Source organism: Heptranchias perlo, chromosome 32 (assembly GCF_035084215.1).
Source record: "Heptranchias perlo isolate sHepPer1 chromosome 32, sHepPer1.hap1, whole genome shotgun sequence".
NCBI classification, from domain to species: domain Eukaryota; kingdom Metazoa; phylum Chordata; class Chondrichthyes; order Hexanchiformes; family Hexanchidae; genus Heptranchias; species Heptranchias perlo.
Genome location: NC_090356.1, coordinates 29783867 through 29798508, shown reverse-complemented (window position 1 = coordinate 29798508; position 14642 = coordinate 29783867). Strand labels below are relative to the sequence as shown.

Sequence of the window (14642 nt, the reverse complement as noted above, 5' to 3'; positions counted from 1 at the left end):
ATACAGCTGGTTTGGCCAAAAGCTGACAGGTGTCCACATTATGCAATTAATCCCTTCATTCAGAGCAGGAGTGTAGGGCCGTCTAACTATATGGAAAAGCTAAGTGCAGTGCAACAGATGAACGATGCCACTAACCCCTATCCTTACTGGCAACGCCTCACTACGAGCTGTTCTTCAACGGGTTAAGTTTTTGAAAAGCATATCCATCCACAGAAGGCAAATTTTACCCATTGTTTAATTTTCAGTGCAGCATGGCAGGGAATGGCACAGTGTGCGCTAAAGATTAAATACAGCTTCACAGGGGAGGTTTAAGTGAGGGATTGGCAAAGAGTTTTTTAAATTGTTGGACTATAACTTGGTGTTGTAAAATTGTTTACAACTGGCAAGGCTGGCATTTATTGCCCATCCCTAGTTGCCCTGGTAAGGTAATGGTGGGTCTTCTATTTAATTTGATTTAACTGCCCCATCAAGTCACTTGGTTAAGAGTCAACCACGTTAGTGTGGGATTGGAGTCACATATCAGCCAAAATGGGTAAGGATGGCCGGTTTCCTGCCTTAAAATAAGTCAACCAGTTGGTCACTTTTACCAATACCTGCTATTTATTTTAAACTGAACTCAAATTTGAACTCACGTTCTCTGGATTATTAGCCCAGGCCTCTGGATTACCAGTCCACTAACAAATATGACTACACTACTGTAGCACTGCCTGCTGTCTTGTACTTGGTGGTAAAGAAAATAGGTTTTGCAGTTAGAATGGCATAAAGACAAATGCTCAAAATAAACTTGGTGCTGGATCAGGGATAGTCCTGTCATATGGCTGGCTCGGTCTAGTCCCATCGATGGCGCACTGTACACCCTCCAACACTGTCATGAGTACCGTTTACCAGCCATCGCTGCAGACAGTGTGCCAGCTACTGATGGTGGGAGTACTGTATGCCAGTCAGTCATCGACTGCCATCCTATGGTACTCCCTGCGTCAACCACACCCTTTGAAATAAAAGATGAGGCCTTCCACCTCACAACATCCAAATATCTACACTCTTGGATTGGCCCCTCTGTACTGATCAGCTGAAGCCCAGAACCAACTGTCCACATATTTGTGCCATGATACAAAATAGCACCTTGATGTGAGCAGGCAGATTCATACATGGAACCAGCCCCATACCCACTTCCACCTTGCATGGGTATCCCTGATGTCCATCATTAAACTGTTATGAAATGAACTCAAGAATATCTCTTAATTTTTTTGCGCATGTTTATTATTTTGCATCGTGACAACTATTATATCGGGGTCCCTATTTGTCTGTACATAACTGTGAAAATGGACTTCAAAAAGTACTTCATTGGCTGTAAAGTGCTTTGGGACGTCCTGAGGTCACGAAAGGCACTATATAGATAAAAGTTCTTTCTTTTACAAGAGGAGACCTGATAGAGGTCTTTAAAATGATGAATCGGTTCGATAGTTTCTCCACGTCCACCCTGTTTCCACTTGTGGGTGAGTCCAGAACAATGGGTCATAAATATAAGATAGTCACTAACAGATCAAATAAAGAATTCAGGAGGAATGTCTTTGCACAGAGAGTGGTGAGAATGTGGAACTCGCTGCCACATAGAGTGGTTGAAATAGATAGTATTGATGCATTTAACAGGAGGCTTGAAGCATTCATGAGGAAGAAGGGAAGAGAGCAATACTGGGGCAGGGTGGGAAGAGGTAATTAGAGTGGGAGGAGGCTTATGTGAAATATATACACCAGCATAGACCAGTTACATCAAAATAGTCTGCCTATACATTCTTTGTAAAAAGGATCTGTAACACAATGAAGCCTATTGATACCTTGCCCAGACATGGCCTATCCTATAATAGGTACAATTAAAATATGATCACCCAAATCTTTAAGCAAATCCAAAATGCAGAGAACTCTCTCACTTCGCTTCGTGCTTTCCAGCACATCTGCCTCTTATTTTCCCTGACTGCTTTCTTCTTTATTTCATTACTGTACTCCTTCACTTGATTTATAGCCACACTTAAGGCCATAGATTTTGCTGTCAAAAATAAGATCCGATTAGAAAATGCCCCTATGTGGGACAAGGTTAGTGAGCACTGAAAGAGGCAGTTTTCCACAACAAAGGGCATAAAATTACCCTCAGGAATGAGTACCTTTATTGTCTTGTTAATCAAAAATGCCTGTTTTTGTTTAACATAAAAAGCAGACCTCCAAAAATTAGTTTCTTCCAAGTCCAACATGGGATTTAAGTTAATGATTTCCGTACATTTCTCCAATCGACAGAACTCTTGCAATAAGCTAGCATACAAGAGTGCATGGAAGTTCTCATTGTGAAGCAGGTACACTGCTAGCATCCCCAAAGGGTTTAAAACACAAGTAACTTTTAAAACAGCCTTTTTTTTTATTGCTCGACTATCTCCGTGCTACACATTGCTCTCCAATGCCAGGCCTCCACACCGCAAGTGCCAGCTTGTCTCAGTTGGCAGCACTCTCACCTCCACGTCAAAAGTTTGTGGGCTAAAAATTAGGACTTAAAACCAATACTTTAGCCTGACACTTTACTGCAGTATTGAGGGAGTGCTAGAGTTGGAGTTCGCTGCAGTATTGAGAGGGCGCTGCAGTTGTCTTTTTCAGATGAAACTTTAACACTGAGGCACCTACAACCAGTTCAGGTGGGTGAAAAAGATGGCTCTCTATTTAAAGAGGAGAAGGGAGTTTTCTATGCCCTAACTAATCCAGAAGTTTGAACTTGTACAAGATCTTAGTTAGGCCGCAGCTGAAGTATTGTGTACAGTTTTGGGTATCTCATTACAGGGAAGATATAAAAATAATAGAAAAAGTGCAGTGTAGATTTATTGGGATGTTACCAGGGATAAGGGGTTAGAGGTTAGGGGCTTGTTCCACTGGAGCAGAGATGTTTGAGATGTGACCTGATAGAGGACTTCCAAGATTGTGAAGCGCCATAACGGTAGATAGTGATGATATTATTTCCACTGGCTGGCAAAACGATAATGAGAGGGCACAAATTTAAGAAGAATTAAAGGGGAGGTTAGAGAAAAGATCTTGACAGAGGGTGGTTAGAATGTGGAGTTCTCGGCCACTAACCGTCGTCAATGCAGAGTCCGGAAATATCTATTAAAAGGGAATTACTTGAAAAAGAGGATTATTAAAGAATATGGACAGCAACCAGGAGAGTGGGATTAGACTCGATGGGCCGAATGACCGGTTCTGTGCCGGACCACTGATTAACAGGTCATTCAACTCATTTGCTGCTTGTGGGGTCTTACGGAGCACAAGTTTGCTGCCGTGTTTACCCACGTAAAAAATAACTCACTGGATGTGAAGCACTTTGTGGTGTCCTGAGAGACATGACAAGACACTGTATAAATACAAGTTCTCTCTTTCTTCTGTATGTTTCACGGTATACAAGAACAGCCCTCAACAGCACGCTCTCCCTTTTCAGAAACATTCAGCGTCTCATCCTAACATGGCACCCATGACAGGAACCCAGCACCCAACAGTAGAGCCCAACACTCGCCCACCCCGCTGCCATGGGTCACTGGGATCATTCTGTGCCCCGCACTGGCCCATCCTCTCTCTAAACTCTCAGCAATAATTGGTCATTTCGTTCAACTTCAATTTGAAACCAACATTACAAATCAACTCTCCATAAATTTAATTTTTAAAAAGTGCTCCCATGTAGTTGTACATTCCACCTTTATTACAGCTCCAGGGCAGAGTAACCACACAGCCTGTGTCAGAGCAGCTGAAAGTTTGCTGCACACCCCCAGACATTATTATCTGGCACACGGGTTTAAATTAAGTCTGAACACGCCTGGCCAGGTGACAGAATCCATGGATTCAGCTTCCCGAACCCTTCCCTATCATGTTCGTTTGGGCATTACAGCTTTCCTTCCAGGCAAGCCCTATCCTTCCTCTGATCTCAGGGCCGCGGAATGCCTGGGGACACGGCCTGGGTTTTGTACACGGGAGCCAAGGGCAGAGCAGCTTTAACCCTCGCGGTGCTGGAGACTAACTTATCGTCGACACAGATCAAAATTCTGAATTGTTTCCACGCCCAAAGGCATGTTTTCTGCTTGAAGAGAAAGGAAAATAAAGACTGCAGTTAGCTGGTGTCATTTTCACTTGAAAGTTTTGTTTAGTTGGACAGGAAGAAAGCAAGGAACAATTACCAGAATGCAAATCTAGGGCAAACTCAAAGTCTAAGCATATAATAATACTCTTTAAAATCATTTATAAAGTCCATGCTATATAATTAACTTTCACTGTTTACCTGCAATTAAAAGATATAAAACACAAGGTTGCAACCATTTTATTTCTGGAGACGATAAAACATTCATTTAAAAATTTCCCCTGGCTGGAGAGTGTGGAACTAAGGGTCATAGTCTCAGGATAAGGGGTCGGCCATTTAGGACTGAGACGAGGAGAAATTTCCTCACTCAGAGGGTTGTGAATCTTTGAAATTCTCTACCCCAGAGGGCTGTGGATGCTCAGTCGTTGAGTATATTCAGGATTGCGATCAATAGATTTTTGGACACTAAGGGAATCAAGGGATATGGGGATAGGGCGGGAAAGTGGAGTTGAGGTTGAAGATCAGCCATGATCTTATTGAATGGCGGAGCAGGCTCGAGGGGCCGTATGGCCTATGCCTGCTCCTATTTCTTATGTTCTTGCCTCCTATTTCCATTGCAAGAGAACCAGAGGGGAGATGAGTTTTTTTTTAAAAAAACTCAGCGAGTTCTGATGATTTGGAATGCGTTGCCTGAAAGGGTGATGGAAGCAAACTCAACAGTAACTTTCAAAAGGGAATTGGGTAAATACTTGAAGGGGGGGAAAAAATTGCAGAGCTGTGGGGAAATGGCAGGGGAGTGGGACTAATTAAATAGCTCTTCTGAAGAGCAGTGTAAGCCCAGTGGGCCGAATTACAACCTTCTGTGCTGTAAGATTCGGTAAGTCATTACATCAATTCCCAACTGAATGGAAAATAATAGAGAAGGCATCTTTGGAGAACCAACAGTTTAAGCACTGTAAGCACAATATTCCCCTTTTAATTTGCTCCCACAGTCTAGAGGGCATTAGCTGATGCTGGGATACAGTTCCACAGGAACCTCATCCAAGAGGCCATGGTTCCAGCCAGAGGCTCCCGAGTATTGGCAGGCTATTCGGAGTTTAAATATTTTATCCTTAATATAAATATTTGAGCTGTTATTTCTTCAAAAGCTCACCTTCCCAGAAACCGATTGATGATTTCTAATAACTCGGCGGCAAAAGTTATGATGTTTACCCACCGCAGATAATCTAATCTCTTAACTCCCTCCAGCAGCTTGACCAATGCTGATTTTGTTTTAGGTTATGATGAAATCACTCTATTTTCCCCTCCCTCAGTAAAAGTCCAGCCGAGCTACATACCAGCTGCAGACAGGCACTCTCCAATTCTCTGCTTCAGCCCCCTGTTAGAAGCCAACAGTTGCCCAATAACAACTTTATAGACTTTTGCAACAAATCTTGAAGGTTTCACCTCCTTTTGTGAAACGTGAATAAGATTCACATAAAACGATATCCAGGCACCATTTCATTATGGTGACTGTGCAGAGAGTCATTTTACAGGCCGCACGGGCTGATAAATCCTTTTGTGCCAACTATACCTGGTGGCAGTCCGTTCAGGTTCAGCTGCCAAACTCACCAACACTTCTCCAGAATTAATTCCAGCTCCACCTTAGCAAAAAGTGGTCAGAGTCGTGGCTACACCACAGCTGGCATCTGCTCAACAAGGTAATCATCAAAAGCCTTCTGATTCTCCATCTAGAAAGAATAGCTTAATACACTCACACACACACACCTGCATCATTGTAATGCTAACTACATTATGGAAGTTTTCACCTAAATAGTGCACATGTTTTATAACAATTAAATAAAACTGCAATGGACTCGAGGGTCAGTCTTGTGTCAGATGACAAGAAGTAACATTAAAAGTCTTGCATATACAAAGCACTTCCTGTAACTGTCGCTTACTTCCTGTCACACTTTGATGATGATACCCCTATTGTTCTATCAGCATGAGCAATGCCACAGGAGATCTGCTGGTGCTATCTCTGCTTTAATTGAATTTCTGGGTCGCCAGTCTTGTACCGCGTTTGAAAGTGTCTGTTTTCTCGCAGGGCTGTCTGTTTTTCTGTATGGGGGAAACTGTGATATACACAGAGTGGTCTGCAGCTAATAAAAGGAAATGATTCATCCCAGTTTACATTTTTGTCTGTAAACAGCACCTCATCAAATCTAGATTGGTGAAGCAGACACCTGGGGTTTGTGGAAAGCTAATGCCCAATCAGTACATGAGAGACACTGATCGCTGCCTCCAATGATTGTGCCATTCAACCTGGCCTCAGCATATCAAAAAACCAGCCAGGTGCCATTACGTCTTTGAAACCTGGTTCACATCGACGATTTCAATTACTAGAGAAGGTCATTCTTTTTTAATCTTCCTTTTGTCCAGCCTAGGTCAAAGGGAACAGCATCATATAACCCAGACTAGGGACCTTGAAGGCCAGTTGCCCTTTTACTTTTAATTCTATAGAGATTGGAGGCAAGCAGAGGATTCCATGGGTTGTTAAATACTTTTTTCATGGAGATGTGGTCCAACATTATGAGAATTACTATGGCTGAGAGATTTTTACAGTATTGAAGCAGTTTTAAAGAACTGTTGAGAACTCCACTGTTCTATTGTACTAACTCATTCTGTCTCTCAACAAATGAAAACTAGTCCATTTTCAGCCTGCATCAAACATGTGTTGACTTCCTCTGGTTTCAGGGTGCGATCAGGTGCGATACTAGTATACCACACTATCACCAGTGTGTACCTCACTGGGAAATGCCTTCATTTTCCTCCCTGGAGTCCGCTATCCCAGACTAAAGCGAAAGAGCTTGCACTTACAAAGTGTCTTTCACGATCTCTGGACGCCCCAAAGCGCTATACAGGCAATGAAGTACTTTTGAAGTGTAGTCACTGTTGTAATGTAGGAAACACAGCAGCAGAAATTAGGCACAGCAAGATCCCAAAAACAGCCATGCCCAGATAATCTGTTTTAGTGATGCTGATTAAGGGATAAATATTGACCAGGACAACGGGTAGAACTCCCCTGCTCTTCTTCAAAATAGTGCCCTGGGATCGTTTACATCCACCTGAGAGGGCGGATGGGGCCTCGGTTTAACGTCTCATCTGAAAGACTACTTGCAAATATGGTTCCATTCAAGTTCATCAGGAGAGAGGGTTCACCAATGCAAGTGGTCTTTATCGTTGGGCATGGAGATGGTCCGAACTTAATTAAAACCTAATGGCCGGTCAGATGATCGAACTGAATGACGGAACAGGCTCGAGGGGCAGAATGGCCTACTCCTGTTCCTATGCTGTTTCCGAAGACTTTTTAAGGCACTAACTAGCCCACAATTCTAAGAGGAGCATTGTAAGTAAAATTAGCTTTTCTAAAAATACTGCATCTATGGAAAGAAGATTCAGTTACAATAGCTCTCAAGCTTGTTGCAGCACACAGGCAAAGGCCCCTGTGCACTTAGGGTAGATGCTTTCTGAGAATGGGGGTTAACACCTGCAGCCACCAATTTTCTCCCTTCCTCTCCTGAAGGTGGACATGCTGGTGTTCTGTCCTATTGTCAGCAGCTCTTCAGGACCTCACCCGAGTGACCGTTCAAGTGTGAACCAGTGTGTCATTGAGTGTACAGGATATTCAATCCTGTTCTCACCCGATGCCCCTGCACACTTTCTAGTAGGACTGCTGCCCCACCACACACACACCTTCCCTCGCATGCACTCGAATCAGTTACTTTGTAATCTAATTTTCATCTCTTTCTTGGAGCTTTTCAATACTCTCTCTCTCGTCTCTCATTTCCATACAATCTCAACACAACGACAGCGTGGACTTTGGATTTCAATCAATAGAAGACCAGCAACATCAATCACTGTGATTATCCATCCATGCCGTTTCCTTCCCCACCTCCGAGACAATGCACCTACAGGTCTCTAACCAGCAGTCAGGCTGAGAACTCACTCAAGAGATGTAGACAGAAGTAAGGACGGTGGCACAGACCCACCAGGATATCCAAGTATACAGGCATAACATGGCAGAAAACCAGTCAATATACTTTATGCTGGTAGAGTTTTTATGATGGCCCTCTAGTAAAACACATAATCCTAAGACAATGACATCAGCTGGCATTTATATACTGCCTTTAATATAAAAACCATTCCAAGGCACTTCACAAATAGGTGTAAGGAAAATGGATGCTACACCAAGAAGAGAGTTTAGGAGGGATTACCAAAGGCTACATCAACAGATGGATTTTCAGGAGCTTTTTTTTTTAAAAATGGAGAGGTTTAGGGAAAGAGGATTCGAAGAGTAAGACCAAGGCAGTTGAATGCTCTGGCATCAATGGTGGGTCAAACGGATGTACAGACACCTAGAATCAGAGGATCGGTGTGTTCGGAGGCAATATAGCGACAGAGGAAATGGCAGAGATAGAATGGGACAAGGCCATGGAGAAATTTATAGATGAGGACAATGATTTTAAATTGACTACCTTGGAGGACAGCGAGCCAGTGTAGGTGAAATGAATGCTGGGGTGACGAGCAAGAGGGACTTAATGTGGGACAGGATACATCCAACAGTGTGTTGGATAAGTTGGAGTTTATTGAAGTTGGAGGCTGGGAGAATATTACAGTAGTCGAGTTCAGGGGTGACAAAGGGCAGGTATATAGGTCGCAGTGATGGAGAGGTTGAGGTAGGGGCAGGATACACGCAGGCAACATTCCAGAGGTAAGCAATGTTTCGGAGATGGATGTAAGTGGTCTTAGAGACGGAGAGTATGTGGAGTTTGAAGCTCAACTTAATGGAAGTGAAAATCGTGTGGAGTTGTATATAATGGGCGGCCGATCCACTGCCACCAGTGTTCTGCCCCCACCGAAACTGAAAGTGGTCTTTCGCGGCCTCTTTGAACATGGGAGGTATCACAGCAGCCTCGAACCCAATCCTGGCCCATGCAATTTCCAGCAGGAGTCACTGGATTGTATTCAGGATCACGGATCCCGCCCACCCCATCCTGAGCCTAGGGGCACAGAAACCAAATAGAGACCTCCCTACTCCACCTCCAGTGATCATTTAACTCAGTAGAGAGCAGGGTTCCAACCTGAAACTCTCCCGATCTGTAGGATTCTGTTCCACGACGGCCAGTACATTCACCAAATGAGCTATTAGGAGAATGAAGCCGGAACTTTTAGATTGGTTTCACACAGTGCCTCTGAAATACCTTGAAGGGCTTTTTAAGCACTCGCCGTGTAATGAAGAGGCAGTGTAACTGAGCTGCATGTTTGCCAAGAACTGATTTAACAATGTTCTTATTTCTTATTCTTCTTGGGATAATTTCTGGAAATTATCCCAAGCTTAAAACAAATTCTGATGTGGAGATGCCGGTGATGAACTGGGGTGGACAAATGTAAGGAATCTTACAACACCAGTTTTATTTGAAAATCACAAGCTTTCGGAGGAAGGAGAAAGGAGACGAAGGAGAAAGCCTCCGAAAGCTTGTGATTTTCAAATAAAACTGTTGGACTATAACCTGGTGTTGTAAGAGTCCTTGCATTAAAACAAATTCTGACAAAGCCTTGATTCACAACTGTCAGAACAACTGCACCAAGATTATTCTATTCACAATTTACATTTCCATAAAGTGACTGAAAACATGTCCTGTAATAGACTTGCATTTACTCCAACAATGCACTGGAGGAGGTTTGCAAAGCCTGGCACTGCAACTCAGCTGGAAGAGTTAAACCAGGTGAATGAAAGATTCTGAAACAGGTTTGAAGTTTCTGCAAAAGAGATGTATGTATCTTTCCGAAGTACCTCCGTGAGATGTACACTCCCTGCCTGCCACCAACCAGGCTGCTAGAGATCAGAATGCACCCAGCTGGGCGGATAAAGCAGAAGTGGAGTTGGGTGCAGGGTGATGTTTGGTCTCTAACCTGCTCAGGACACCAGTATAAAGTACTATGGCTCGGTGAGTGCCTCAGGGCCCCATTGGAGCAAGTGTGTGTATAAAGCCTGCAACTTCTGAATAAACTTTCCAAATCAAATTTAGCACTGAGGATTCAATTCGGTTATTTATTATTATGTCTTACAGTTTAAAAATGAGTCCCTTTTTTTTGCTTAGGTTTTTCTTACAGTTATAATCATCTTTTCAAGCTGCGAACAAGGATTCTAACATAATAAATATATATATATATATATGCAGAAATAATATGGGGCCAGGAGATGGACAGACTGATTTAGAGGAAACTATGAATAGGTTGTAAGACATAGCAACAGATCCAGGCTGGATAAAATTAGCCTTTGCTGCTATCTGGTAGCAACTTTACACAAATATACTCAAGTATTTGAACCAAACTCAAATATACAACTGATCCAAGTTTCCCCAAAGTGTCCCGCGACCTTTCCTACCCCGGGTCATGGCTGAACTCAAAGTTTATACAACTTCTTCAGATGTTTGAAAACTTTTTTTTTTGAAAGTCGCCCGCCCGCACCACATTAACTGGTCTCAATGCACCGAAAAACGTTTTAAAAAACCGGGCACTTGTACTCACAGAAAAGGAGAGCAAAAGAACTGGGATGAGGAGCCAGCAGGGACCCAACGAAACTTTTCTCCGTCCCATTTCTTTATTTCCCAACCAAAAAGTTCCCGGTGACCGCCCGCTGGGGGTGGGGGGGAAAAAAAGTAAATCAAAGTCCTTCAGTCGGAGCTGCACCGTCCTGGACTCTTCTGTCCCTGTCCTGTCCCGCCTGCTTCTTTCTCTGCATCAAACACAGGTCCAGGTCGTCCCGCTCCTTCACAGCCCGGAGGGGCAATGAGAAGTTCCTCAAACTTCAGCTCCAGTCTCCTTTTACCCCCTTCGATCTGCCGCCCTCGCCGTCTGAGCTCCAGACTCCTCTCCCTGATCCCGCACAAGCCAGTCCATGGATTTCCAGGAATGGATCCAACTCCTGTTCCAGCCCCTTAACCTCCCACTCTCCGGACTGGAATCTCAGGAACGGAGTTAACTTCTTTCCAGCACCGCCAGATGACAGTGCCGGAATCCCAAGAGCTGTTCACCAACAAATTCAACTTTTCAGTCTCAGTTTGGTCATTTTGCCAATATATGAACTCTTAGACAGCACTCTCGCCTCTTGAGTCAAAATGTCATGTCTTCCAACCCCACTCCAAAGACTTGAGCACCTAATCCAGGCTGACACTTCAGTGCAATTTGTCAATATTATTTTGAGGGGGGTGCCCCTCAATGCACACTTTAGCACCCTACTTTCACTGAGCGAGTGCTACACTGGCGGAGGAGCTGATCAAAAAAGATATAAAGACATTTAAGATGGAAAGAGGGGAGATGATTGTAAAAATAAATCAAACTTAGAAAGGATAAAAGCCCTGGTCCGGGTGGATTGCATCCCCACATTTTAAAAGAAGTTAGGTAAGAGATAGCAGAGGCATTATTACATATATATAAAATTCATTAGAAAAGGGAATAGTGCCAGAGGACTGGCGGACAGATAATGTGATTCCTATATTTAAAAAGGGAGATAGCACCAGTCCAGGGAACTATAGACCAATTAGCTTAACGTCAGTGGTAGGAAAGATAATGGAATCCATACTTAAAGATGTAATAGAAAAAACAACTAGATACCGAAAATATAATAAAAAATACTCAGCACGGATTTCAAAAGGGAAGGTCATGCTTGGCCAACCTTATTGAATTCTTGAAGTAGTAACAAAAAGAGTAGACAAGAGTAATGCAATAGATGTAATATATTTGGATTTTTAAAAGGCCTTCGATAAGGTACCACATAGTAGACGAATGACTAAAGTCAGAGCATGTGGTGTCAGGGAAGTAGCAGAATGGATAGCAAGCTGGCTACAAAACAGAAAAGAGAGTCGTTATTCAGACTGGCAAAAAGTGGGAAGTGGTGTTCCACAGGGATCGGTGCTGGGACCACCGTTGTTCACCATTTACATAAACGATTTGGACTCGGGAATCGGACGACACCAAACTGAGGGTTATAGTTAATACCGAGGAAGACTGCGACAAAATACAGGAAGACATTAATAAACTTGCAGAATGGGCATGTAATTGGCAAATGAATTTCAAGAGAGAAAAGTGTGAGGTGGTACATTTTGGTAGAAAGAATAAGGAGGCCTCATACTCCTTGGAAAATAAGAGTTGAAATGGGGGAGAGGAGCAGAGGGATCTGGGGATACAGATACACAAATCACTAAAAGTAATGATGCAGGTTAATAAGGCCTTAAAAAAGCAAACAAAGTTCTGGGGTTCATTTCTTGAGTGGTTAGAATGTGGAACTCGCTACCACAGGAGTAGTTGAGGCGACTAGCATTTATAGATGCATTTCAGGGGATGCAAGATAAACTCATGAGGCAGAAAGGAATAGAAGGATATACTGATAGGGTTAGATGAAGTAGGGAGGGAGGATTCTCGTGTGGAGCATAAACACCAGCATGAACCTGTTGGGCCGAATGGCCTGTTTCTGTGCTATACATTCTATGTAATCCTATGTAATTCTATCTCTTTCAGATGAGACATTAAACCGGGGCCCTGTCTGCTCTCTCAGATGGATGTCAAAGATCTCATGGCACTATTCGAAGACCAGGGGTGTTCTCCCCGGTGACCTGGCCAATATTTATCCCTCAACCAACGTCACTAAAAAACAGATTATCTGGTCATTATCTCCTTGCTGTTTGTGGGATCTTGCTGTGCGGAAATTGGCTGCGGCATTTCCTACATTACAACAGTGCCTACACTTCAAAAAGTACTTCATTGGCTCTAAAGCGCTTTGGGACGTCCAGAGGTCGTGAAAGGCGCAAATACAAGTATAAATACAAGTTCTTACTTATTCTCACTCCTTGGAGACAGGTGACTCGTGGGCTGTCGCTAGAAATGGGATTTAGGATCAATATCAAGAGGGTGCATTCCTCATCCCCTTAAATATATCGAGTTCACAGCCTATGCTTATTGTTTTAAAATGTGAAATGCATCAAAATAAGTAAAATTTATAAATGAGTAAATCCGCATGAGTCAGCTTCACTCCTTTTGCATCATTAAATTATGATTCAGAAAAATATAAAATGATTTGCCCAGATTTGTTCTACCTGATAACCGTATTCAACCAGAAACTGCTACAACCCCCAGCAGCTGTCTGCATTGGCCAGCCTCAAGAAGAGGTACCAAGTGGAGATTATGTACTTTCCTACAGGATGGGAGGAAAGATCCCCAGGTGGGTGATCTGGAGCCGCTCTCACTCGCCCTCCCACCTCCCACTGACCAGTTACAGGCAGACATTATGGGATGCCTGGGAGCAGGTCACCTGCTTGTCTTCTCGCCGGAGAAATGATGTTTGTGTTGGAGAATCTAGAGAAAGGAGGAAACAATGAAAAAGGAAAGGGAGGGAGAAGAAAAAGAAATTAGTGAAAATTTCTCCTTTTCAAAGACACTTTCAACCAAAAGAAACCAAACCCCTCAAATAGATTACATTACATTCTAATGTATGATAATAACACTAATGAATAAGAACGGTAATGGGACTCTTAACTCAACATTTGGTCACTCCGCCTACTTTCTCCTTCTTTGGCTCAATATCATTTTTTTTATTACACCTCTTGGAAGTACCTTAGAATTTTTTTTAATGTTAAAGGTGTGATATAAGTGCAAGTTGTTGTTGTTCTGACAAGACATGATTAACAGCAGTTAACGAACAATATATTTGTTGGTGAGACATATCCAAAACGCCAAGCCAAAATGCTGGAACCAATGGACAGTGTTGGAGAAAACCCCTGCGTGAGGTCCTGAACCTTGGGTGGAAAATCTTTTGCTGAATTTCCAGGCCGTTCTGAGAATAGCCTCAGCAATGATTCAGTAGTTAAGCTTAGTCATTGCTGATCCTTAGCCCATCCCCGTCACCTTGCTGGTAACAGAAACTCCATTCTGTGGATTCCAAATAACCCTGAATTTGAGGGCTAGCCCTTCATCTCAATGGGAAAACCCTGTGATTGAAAAAAACAGTCACCGCCCTACAATCTGCAATGGAGAGAAGCAGAACCATTTTTACTATTTTTTTTTGTAAGGGTTTCAGATATCATTCATTTTTTTTTCAAATCGGGAAACAGAGAGATGGTTGATCATGAATAGAAGACATGAGTACCTGTCAGTCACAGTCAGTGCAAGGCTTAGATTATCAAATGGAAGAGTTGTGCACAGGGATATATTGGTCAGAAAATCAGTCCAGTAGACACAAAAGGGAACAAAAAACTTTGGGCCCTTCCATGGTTCATTGGACAACAAACACAATGGCCCCGATTTTTTGGGCTGGTTTTGTGCGGGCGGGTAGTGAGGTGAGACTCACCCGCTACTCCAGAAGTGAGGCCCAGGCTATTTTTACTCCCACTAACCAGGTGGGAATTCGACAGCAGCAGTGGAAAATGGCGCAGACCAGAGGCTGCCCACTGACACGATGTCGGCAGCATAATCGGCATCTGGGGCCATCTCGCGGGGGGGGGTC

General features: G+C 43.2%; 1 protein-coding gene across 1 annotated transcript in view; it reads right to left on the bottom strand.

Annotated features, from left to right (window-relative positions):
• The window catches only part of hspg2 (heparan sulfate proteoglycan 2), a 473886-nt gene extending 462850 nt beyond the window's left edge, over nucleotides 1–11036 (bottom strand). Inside the window, 1 exon segment of the mRNA XM_067970061.1 lies at nucleotides 10673–11036. Coding sequence (XP_067826162.1) covers nucleotides 10673–10741 — 69 coding nt within the window. The 5' untranslated portion in view covers nucleotides 10742–11036.
• Nucleotides 11037–14642: the final 3606 nt, after the last annotated feature.